Source organism: Hippocampus bargibanti, linkage group LG05 (assembly GCF_051943395.1).
Source record: "Hippocampus bargibanti isolate YZ-2025 linkage group LG05, ASM5194339v1, whole genome shotgun sequence".
In the NCBI taxonomy this organism is placed as follows: domain Eukaryota; kingdom Metazoa; phylum Chordata; class Actinopteri; order Syngnathiformes; family Syngnathidae; genus Hippocampus; species Hippocampus bargibanti.
The window spans coordinates 4,251,140-4,262,500 of NC_142738.1; the positions used below are offsets into that span (position 1 = coordinate 4,251,140).

The 11,361-nt window shown below is 38.5% G+C and overlaps 1 protein-coding gene across 1 annotated transcript in view; it reads left to right on the forward strand.

The window, feature by feature from the left end:
- The window catches only part of poc1b (POC1 centriolar protein B), a 41,828-nt gene that overhangs the window by 1,550 nt on the left and 28,917 nt on the right, over positions 1–11,361 (forward strand). The window contains exons 4-10 of the mRNA XM_088996140.1: positions 763–942; positions 1,159–1,266; positions 1,338–1,453; positions 2,246–2,379; positions 4,467–4,535; positions 6,350–6,502; positions 6,599–6,676. Of these exons, the coding sequence (XP_088852266.1) occupies positions 763–942; positions 1,159–1,266; positions 1,338–1,453; positions 2,246–2,379; positions 4,467–4,535; positions 6,350–6,502; positions 6,599–6,676 (838 nt within the window). The remainder of the gene's footprint in view (positions 1–762; positions 943–1,158; positions 1,267–1,337; positions 1,454–2,245; positions 2,380–4,466; positions 4,536–6,349; positions 6,503–6,598; positions 6,677–11,361) is intronic.

Sequence of the window (11,361 nt, forward strand, 5' to 3'; positions counted from 1 at the left end):
TATAGAGACAGGCAGATGACAGAGAGAGGTAAATAAAGGTAAATAAAACCACTTTATTACACAGTACAGTTTATTTCTTTAATTTTAATACCATAGCACATTTATTATACATAAAATAAGGTATACTTTGTGTAGTTTTAAGGCTTAGAAAATTAGAAAGTTGAAAATTATGTTTTTTGTGGGAATGGATTATTCTCATTTTAATGGTTTCCAATGGGAAATTAATTTTTGGGAGACACACTTTTCACCTTACACACTCTGTCTGGAAACCAATTAAGTTCATAAGCCAAGGTATCACTGTACTACATTTTATCCCAGGTTTGGTCTTGTCAGAAAATTAAAATAAACTAATTAGCAAAAAGTTGTATATTGTGAAAAACAAACTGCAATTCAAACACAGAAACTTCTCGCGACGCTTGCAAGTTATTCATGTCAAATGCTTTAAATATGACTTTTTCCTCTTTATTTTTTTAACTTTTAATTGACCCACAATTTACCCAATATAAGCTTTTGTCAAAAGTTGCCATATTGTATTATTTAGAATGCTCCATAAAAAAACCATTCAGCAAGTGCCCCCCAAAAATATGAATTTAATGTGCGAATGTAAAAAAAAAATAATCCATATGTAGACATTTGGAATATTCATATTTGGGTGTGATATAAAAATCTATATTTTGTCCAATAATTTATCCGAGATTAATCATAATAAGAATATTTTGTATATATATATATATTTTTTTCAAATTATCCATTCTGTTTCAGAAAAGGGGAGTCGACGGTGTTCAAGGCGCACATAGCGGCCGTACGCAGTGTGGCGTTCTCCCACGACGGCGTGAGGCTGGTGACTGCATCCGACGATAAATCAGTGAAGGTCTGGAGCGTCAGCCGGCGCTGCTTCATTTACTCACTCAACCAGCACACCAACTGGGTACGCTGCGCTAGGTATGTGATCGATCACATAAGCGTTGTTTTCTGGTATCTATTACAATGAACCCCCAGCGCATTGAGGTTTACGTTGCTTGTATCAAAATAAAGGGATTATTTTCAAAATAAGAGTCAGTAGAAATGAACCAAAGTTCGTAAGCCACGGAGTTCGTAAACTGAGGTATCACTGTAATTTAATACAATATACCCTGATGAAGTCTTTGTTTTGTGTAGGTTTTCTCCGGACAGTCGCCTTGTGGTATCCTGCGGTGATGATCGCACCGTCAGATTGTGGGACACGTCCAGCAAAAACTGTATCAATTGCTTCACTGATTACCGCGGGTAAAAAAATATATATATATATATATTATTAAAGATATTGCCATATTTTTACGCATTCTTCCACATTTCAGATCCGCAACCTATGTGGACTTTAATTCAAGAGGCACATGTATCGCTTCATCGGGGGCGGATAGCACGCTTCAAATCTGGGACATACGGACCAATAAGCTCATCCAGCATTATCAAGGTAATCAAGCAGCCGCTTAAAGGACAACCGACGTCTCCGAACAAGTTGTGTCCATAATTTCTAAAATGGCTTCAAATGACTTCTACTGAGTGTATTTTACAAAGATTCCACCGCATATAGCTATATTTTACGTTTTAAGACTCGCGGTGAATATTCAGGAAGTCTTGTTTTTGAGTTGGTGATGAGTCCGTACCTGACGTCACTAAAGGAACGCCCCTTACCGAAAAAAAGACGCATTGTAGCGGTCCTTCCATCACGTCAATGTATTTTGCTGTAATGTTTGGTCTGGGGACCTCGTGTTGCACCCAAAAGCCGCCAGATGAGGGCTTCCAAGCTCCATATAAGGAATTTATCAACCTGTGGAAACGGAGGTGGCCACAGGAGGTCGCCATTTTGTGCCTCTTTTTCGGTGAGAAATTTCCCCTCAATGTTGCCTCAAAATGACAGGGAATAACTTCTTTAATCAATTGCAAACATCTACACTTTCGTCTTCAGAACTATTTGATTCTCCAGCAATGCAAGACGTGTTGGCGTGACGTCACGAACTGGGGGCGGGACTTTCTGAAAATGTCCAGTTCACAGCTCAATTTTTTGCAGATTTTGGACACATTAAGTCATTTTTATTGGTGTTTTGCATTTGACTAAAAGTATCATACTGCGTGTTTTGTGTATTTTAGATGCTATAAAACGTTTTTCTGATGTCAGTTAAGAAACAAAAAAGTGACGTCGGTTGTCCTTTAACAACTCTGAGAGCATTATTGATTTTTTTCTCACATTTTTTTTGCGATGTAGTCCACACCGCCGGCGTCAACAGCTTCTCCTTCCACCCATCTGATAACTACCTGATCAGCGGCTCCAACGACGGCACAATCAAAATCCTTGACCTGCTTGAAGGACGCCTCATTTATACGTTACATGGACACAAGGTGTGATCTTTTATTGTATTTTTTTAGGGTCATTTTATTTTATTTACATCGCTGCAAGTTGTGATGCTGTCTCATTTTTTTTTTTTTTTTCATTTTTGTGTAATTTTGTGAAAATAGCATGTGAATTGTATAAGATAAGCAATGGTATGAGAGTATTGTTGTCATGTGGCAATTTTTTAACTCATTCACTGCCATTCATAAATCGGGAATTTAAAATAAGACGTAGAGCACAATTCCTGAATTAGTTCGGGTTTTGTTTTTTTTTTCTTGCTTGGGTGTCGATACAGTGCTGGCCAGATCTCTAGCAATGTTTTTCCCTTCCACAAGGGGGCAGCACTTCCCTTTTTATCCATGTTAGTGCTTTGTTGCAGCTTCAGCTGTTGTTAAAGCGCTATATAAACCAATATGTATGCATTGCATTGGATTTTGGACAGTCACCCTCATTTCAAACTCATATAACTCCAGCGCCATATAATTTAGGAATTAACAGGTTTTTTTCTGATAAAAGAAGAGAGTCCGAGGTTCATTATGCTGCGTTGAATATTTATGTAGTCCTAAAACTCAATATTCTGTGGGTCCTGGAATTCGGGTGACAATGACAAAAACCCTGGCACTGGAGTGGACACATTTTTATGTATGCATAGCATTGTAATTTGGACAGCCGCCCTCATTTCAAGCTCATACAACTCTAGACCCATATAATTTAGGAATGAACATTTTTTTTCTGATGAAAGAAGAGAGTCTAAACCTTAGACTGTAAGGTTTCTTTTGCTGCATTGAATGTTTATATAGTCCTAAAAGTCAATATTCTGTGAGTCCTGTAATTTAAAAGTTAATTCCTAAGTTATATGGTTATTGAGTTATCTGAGCTTGACATGGGGACAGCTGTACAAAAGGCAAATGCTTCCACCTCGTGGGAGGGAAAAACATTGCCAGAGGTCGGACCAGCGCTTTATCGGCACCCCATCTGCAAGAAAAACCAAAACCCAAACAAATTCGGGAATCACGCTCACTGCATGCTTTTCAATTCCCAAATAAATTCGGGATTGGCAGTGAATGAGTTAATTAGCGCAGGAGTAGCCACAGGCTAGTTCTAAAAATACAGTGAGACCTCAACTTATGAACTTAATTGGTTCCTAGACATAGTGTGTGAGGCGAAAAGTGTGTATCTCAAAAAAAAAAAAATTCCCATAGAAAACCATTAAAATGGGAATAATCCGTTCCCGGGTTTCCATAAAATATACTTTTCAACTAAATAAGCCTAAAAAACTACACACAACATACCTTATTCTATGTATAATAAATGTGCAATTGTATTGTAATGAAAGAAATACACTGCATTGTATCATAAAGTCACTTTATTTACATTTGTGATAGTCATTGATGGCTTGATGGAATGGCGTGGGAGGTCGAAGGTCAAAGGCAATTGCTGTTTGGAAAGAGAGGCGCATTACATGACGACTGTAATTAAAGAAATAAACTGTGCTGTAAAATAAAGTTTTATTTAGCTTTTTGATGGTCGTTGATGGCTTATGGAAGGAGAGTCACCTTCCATATAGACTGTTGGTAACTTAACCTCTGGTGCTGTTCGGTCGTGTGCTTCCGCCGAAGATCACTCCGCCAGCCGTGGTGTGTGTGTATTATGAAAATAGTGCTTATTATAAGGTTTAATTTTCATAAATTTGACGTTTGTAAGAGAAAAGTTTGTAAGATAAGGTGTTTGTAAGTTGAGGTCTCACTGAAGCTTCCTAAGTGATAGGACAACTGTGAGTTACTAAGAATAATTAAAATAAAAGAAGACGATTAACATTTATTTACAGTATGTATACGTATCATACCTTTGAAGATGGAGGTTACTGATTCGCTGTGACGACCCCTTGAAGGGAAAAGCCGAAAGGAAAAGAAGAAGAAGAGATACTTTTAATGTAGCATATTTCTTTGGTCACAAAGTTTTGTTTCAAAATAAAATGGATTATGTTCAGGAGTTATAAAACAATAACATGATGTAATCTCAGGAAAATAATATGATCACATTAATTTATCACATTATTATTTTTTTTTTTTCAAATTATGTGCGTTCTTTTCAGGGCGCTGTCCTGACTGTGGCCTTTTCCAGAGGTGGAGAGCTCTTTGCTTCTGGGGGTGCTGATTCCCAGGTTGGTGGATTTTAATATCGATACAATACGTAAAATAGAGCAGAGTATTGATAAGCACATCATTATTATATCGTTTTCTTTTCCATAAAAGTCACACTGACATCAAATACCAATACAGTGATCAATACTAGGTCTCATTTTTGCGATACAGTATTGACATTAACCGGCATAGAATGTCAATATTTTGATGTAACATATTGTTTTCGGTTACCAATATTAACTCATTCACTGCCATTCACAAATTTATTCGGGAATTGAAAATATGACCCGAATGTTTTCGGGTTTTGTTTTTTTCTTGTTTGGGTGCTGATAAAGCGCTGGCCGTGGCCTTTGGCAATGTTTTCTCTTTTCCACAATGGGGCAGCATTTCCCTTTTTTCCATGTTAGCGCTTTGTTCCTGCTTCAGTTGTTAAAGCGCTATATAAACAAATATGTATGTATTGCATTGTATTTTGGACAGCTGCCCTCATTTCAAGCTCATATAACTCCAGACTCATATCACTTAGGAATTAACTCTTTCTGATGAAATGACAGCGTCTAAGATTTTTTTACGCTGTATTGAATGTTTATGAAGTCCTAAAAGTCAATATTCTGTGGGTCTTGGAATTCGAGTGACAATGACAAAAACCCTGGCACTGGAGTGGACACATTTTTGCACATCGTCTGGCAGTGAATGAGTTAATAATTTTGTTCAAATACATAGTAGAAAATTTCAGCTAAATTTAGCCTTATATCACACGTTGGCTCACTCGCAAGTCGAGGTACAACTGTACAGACGCTCCCCAACTTACGAATGAGATACGTTTCGAACGGGCGTTCGTAAGGTGAATTAGTTCGTAAGTTGATTCAGTGCTAAATTTTTAGGGAATGTATGGCTTATATAAGTAGGTTTAAAGGACAACCGGCACCATTTTTTTGTTTCCTAACTGACATCAGAAAAACGTTTTATAGCATGTAAAATACCCAAATTACACTATTTTTAGTCAAATGCAAAACACCAATAAAAATGACCCAGTTCGTGACGTCACACCAAGACATCTTGCCTTGCTCGAGAATCAAAACAATGGCTTCAGGTTCGGAGAAGATGCTTTCTTGTTACTCATCCAGTTATGAATATGAATCAAATGTTCTGAAGAGGAAAGCATAAATGTTTGCAATCGATTAAAGAAGTCCTCCCGTATCAATTCGAGCCGTCAGGATTCCAATGTAGCATCCCAGAAAATGCACCAGATGGCGCCAGAGCTCCGTTGGAAATGGGCTGATTTGTCTGCTGGGAATTTGTGTTAACTAGTATCAAATAGTAGTCTTAGGGCAACACACGATTTATGTGTTTTCCTTCTAATTTTGCCATCAACACGGATCAACACAAAGTTTTCAGAACAAACAAAGTACTCAAAATGTATTTATTGTGTGTCGCTTTCTCAGTCAGTGACGATACCTACGTGACGTCACGGTAGGTATCGTCAGCGCGAGTCTTACAACGTGAAATATAGCTATATGCGGTGGAATCTTTGTAAAATACGCTCAATAGAAGTCATTTGAAGTGATTTTACAAATTATGGACACAACTTGTGTTTATATAAGGTTTATATAAGTCTATTGCAGGGTTGTACAAGTAACCTGTATCCGCTTGTACTGAAAAATAAACATATATGCTCTGTAAAGATATGCACATGTACAACTGGAGAGAATACTACATATATTCCTACAAAAATTTACATATGTACCGTTATTTGTAACTCGAATGTTTGTAAGTAGGGGAGCGTCTGTACTATATTGACCATTGTCGGTACTCAATGTTGTCTTTCAAACAGGTGATGTTATGGAAGACCAACTTTGATACTAAATCATACCGGGAGGTCCTGGAGCAGCATAGCCGCTGGGCCATGATAAACCCATCGCCTCACTTGACTGATATCCATCCCAGAGTGCCCCACTCCCATCAGACGCACACAGCCGACATTCAGGTGCTTATTTATGGATTTATTTATTGATCATGACCGCCAATGTAAAAAAAAAAAAAAACAACAACAAGTGTTCATATAATGAATTCTGCCTCCCAGATCGTTCCGGCGGTGACTGACACGCACTCGGCAGAACCGGATATTGTCGAGCTACGAGAAGCTAACCACCAAGATGCGGTGAGTTGCATTTAAAGCCATTATTACAGTCATATTTTTTATGTGAAAATTATGTCATGAGTTTTTTTTTGTGCTTAAAGGACAATCGACGCCACCGGACAAGTTGTGTCCATAATTTGTAAAATCACTTCAAATGACTTCTAATGAGCGTATTTTACAAAGTTTCCACCACATATAGCTATATTTTACGTTTTAAGACTCGCGCTGAATATTCCGGAAGTCTTGTTTTTGACTGAGAAAGCGCCACACAATGCATTTTGGGTACTTTGTTTGGTCTGAAAACTTCGTGTTGATGGCGAAATTAGAAGGAAAACACATAAATAACACGATGGTGAATCGTTGTTTGTCGCACTAAGACTACTATTTGATACTAGCTGACACAAATTCCCAGCAGACAAATCAGCCCATTTCTGACACAGCTTGGGCGCCATCTTGTGCATTTTCTGGGACGCTATATTGGAGTCCTGATGGGAGGACTTCTTTAATCGATTGCAAACATTTATGCTTTCCTCTTCAGAACTATTTGAATCGTATTTGTAACAGGAAAGTTATCTTCTCCGAATCTGAAGCCATTGTTTTGATTCTAGACATCCTGGCGTGACGTCACGAACAAGGGGACGGGACCTTCTTAAACTGGCAATTTCTGGGGTCATTTTGAAGTAGTATTGGGACACTTTAAGGCATTTTTATTGGTGTTTTGCATTTGACTAAAAATATCAGCCTGCGTGTTTTGGGTATTTTAGATCCTATAAAACGTTTTTCTGATGTTAGTTAGGAAACAAAAAAATGGTGTCGGTTGTCCTTAAAGACTGTATTTTAATGAGAGAAAACACAATTCTCATATCATTATGACTTTGTAGCTACTACTCAAATTGTTCACCGCTAACAATTTGTGATTTTTCTCGCATTGCCATTTATTCATGACAAAGTTGACACTTTCACTGTATTTTTTTAAATCCGATATAAAATAATAATTTTCCTCTCTCAGATTTTATTTTTTAATATTATGACTATTTTCTCACAAATTACAAATTTATTCACAATGTTAGCATTTCTTACAATACAATAGCTCCTCTTTCATACATTTGGATTTTCATTCCATATAATGACTTTGCTCTTTTTTATCACATTATTGTAACTTTATTCATGTAGAAAAATATTCCACGAAGCAAAATTGGACTGCTCTTTTTAATTTTTCTTCATCCTTAATTTTTTTATAAAATTGTCAAAATCCGATCGGTCATTATGCATGCAGTACTACTCTTGGCCACTAGATGGTAATGCTAACCAATGTGTGGCTTTTGTGTCTTCTGCTGCGGCACAACACAAATATTTCTTTTTTTCCTCTTAACACCAAATCGCACGGTACGGTACATTTTAGATAAATTAATGGTCTTCAGACAAATAATGCACTAATTGTCCGTCAAATACATAGCATGTGGAAAAACAGTAGTGTGGTTGTCAATCAATATCAGATATACATTATACAGTATGGACAAGCATGCAGTCACACTTACATTTGGGCCGATGGGCAATTTTAGGTTTACAATGAATATTTTTAGTTTCATAAGTATGATGTCATTAAAATAAATAACACAATAAGTATGTGTGTGCGCGAGGGGGTGTGGGGGTGTTGTTGGCCTACTTCTGTCACTGCATGGCCTGTGGCTGCAATGGTGGGAGGATGTGCCATGGAGCCAGCCAAGAGGAGGTCATTACAAAAAAAAAGCCATCTTGATTGACACCACCAGCCACTGTTATTCCTACCAATGGCCTGGTGAGCAGGCGGGACTTGCATCGTCCGTGTCCAACTCTGGCCACCATACCATCATTGGCATCTGATATGCAGAGATTTCACAAAGTTTGAACTTTTGAGCTGTGACTGAAGAACTGACATTTTATTTAGTCCTTTTCTTGCATTAATTATTTTAGTTTAGGCTTTCTGGCTTACAGTTCTGAGTTTCAAGGTTTCAATCTGTGTAGAAATTGCATATTGTGATAAGTATAGTCAATGTCTATATTTTATTTGTCCTCATATGGAGGGCAGCTATGCATTTTTTGGCTGTGCAGGTCCTCCCTTGAACTTAATGTTATCATCTTCCAATATAATATACGCTACATGTAATTGTGTTTTAATAATAATAATAATAATAATAATAAATTTCATTTATGAGCGCCTTTCAAAACTCTCAAGGTCACTTTACAGTCACAGGATACGTTTTTCTATGGGTGAGCAGTGGGAGCCACACGCGCCAGCGTTCACTCAACCCGGAAGTAACTCAAATAGATAGAAAGCTAGCTAGCTACCTCATAGATAGCTAATAGGTAGTCAGCTAGATAACCAGAGAGCTATATAGCTAATAGATAGCCAGCCAGATAGCTAATAGATAGCTAACAAATAGCAAATAGATAGCTACCTAGGTAGCCAGCTAGTTGACTAGCTATGTAGCCAGCTAGATGGCTAGCTAGGTAGCCATCTAGAAAGATAGAGGACTTTTGGGGTATTCACTCAACCCGGAAGTAACTCAGATGAATAGAAACGGAAGGCGGAAGTATACGCCGAAACATGTCAGGTAATTGAACACCTAAAAAAACACTGTAAGAAAAGAATCTGTTATAAATTAGATAGAAAGCTCGCTAGCTAGCTCATAGATAGCTAATAGATAGCCAGCTAGTCAGCTAAATAGCCAGATAGTTATATAGCTAATAGATAGCAAATAGATAGCTAGCTAGGTAGCTAGCTAGGTAGCCAGCTAGATAGCCAGCTTGATAGCTAGATAGAGGACTTTTGGGATATGTAGCATGACATAATGTAAGTCAGTAAGGGTGTATTGATGTTTCGTGTCTTCAATACTAAACCATGTGTACAATGTTATATGTTTTAAAGCATGAAATTGGTAAGTTTGGAGTAAAAGCTTTTTCGAGCTCCTGCGCTGCACTTTAGAGCCACAGTAGCCCCCTTGGAGTGGCAGTTTGGGACAGCTGCCGGTAGGGTGGGAATGCCGGAGTGTGAGGACAACATACCGTTGACTCTTGACGCTCTTGTTTCTTTATGAATGGGAGCTTGCAGTTGGCATCCGAGAGGCTGCAATTGAAGACCTCTCACTCAAGCGATGTAGAGCCTAAAAATGTTGACCTCAAGCTTCAGTATTTCATCTACAAATGAAATTGTTACGACACTCATCCCACCTTGAACACATTTTCTCGTATTCGAGCTAGAAGCTGTGGACGTCTACCTCCCTAAGATGGATGCATCACATTGAATGTTTAGAAACAATTAGCCTAATGTGACCAATCAATGGAAGGTCACTGACCTTCCATTGATTGGACAAAGGTCAATTTTCTTGTTTATGTGTTCCGATATTAAACATAGCTCCACTTTATGCATTTGTTCGGAATGTTATTCGGAATCTCCACTCCACCCATCCTCCTCCTGCTCTTCCGGGTATTTCTCTGGCGCATGTAAAGGCATGTGCTGGGTGAGTGAGAAGTGGTGAGAGAGCGAGATGGAGGGAAGTGGAGATAACAAGAGAAAAGGAGAACGCCGGTGGGTGTTGATGGCGTGGGCGCCGTTGAGGGTGGCGCGGAGGCGTTTGAGGAGTCCACGTGCTGGCCCCCCGGGACTCTCATGGCCCTCTACCGAGCTCTAATAATAGATGAGCCAGAGTGGGTTTCAGTCACCCACACACTGTGAGCAAATGCGCAAAGTACATCTTCTCACCACTTGGGGCGCTATTGCTCACATGCTGCCTCATGCAGCGATGTACAGTGATACCTCAGTTTACGAACCCCGTGGCTTACGAACGTTAAATTACTGAAAATTTTACCTTGGCATACGAACTTTTTTTCAGGATACACACGGAGATGCCTCAGTGATGTGTCGTTCGCGAATGAGCGCGTTCTTCTAACAACAAAATGGCAGCCAACTGTTTTTGTCTTCTTTTACCCGCCCCCAGTCTTTGGTTAAAGCCACGTGATTATTCAAGAACGCAGCAGTGAGGGGAGGTAGTTTAAACATTAAAGAGTCAGGCAGACGGCAGTGAGAGTTTCAACTTTGATAGGCAGAGTGTAGACTGCAAGATTAAAATATCCCATCAATCAGGCTCCACAAATAACCTGCACAAACCATCTGTACATTTGATGCAAAACGCTATCAACCCAGCTAAACAGAACACAATTGATGAGGAACTAGATAAAATTATCACAGAGAAAGCACCTACAAGGGATTATTCCTCAAGATGGTGAAAGAAGGTTACGTTCCTCATCAAGTGTTTAATGCTGAGGAAACTGGCCACTCCATTCCATCAAGCCATCGACCATCACAAAGGTAAATAAAAGTACTTTATTATACTGTACCGTTTATTTCTTTAATTATAATACCATAGCACCTTTATTATACAAAAGACAAAGTATATTTTGTGTAGATTTGAGGCTGAGAAAATTAGAAAATAGAAAATTAGGTTTTATTGGACCTGGGAACGGATTATTCTCATTTTAATGGTTTCCTATGGGAAATTAATTTTGGGATACACACTTTTCACCTTACACACTCTGTCTGGGAACCAATTAAGTTCGTATGCCAAGGTATCACTGTATATGGATTTGGCTTTTTTCGGATTCTTGTTTCTGCTGAAAAAATTTCCTAACATATTCGAGATGGAAATATTCCTATGTGAAGCCTTTCA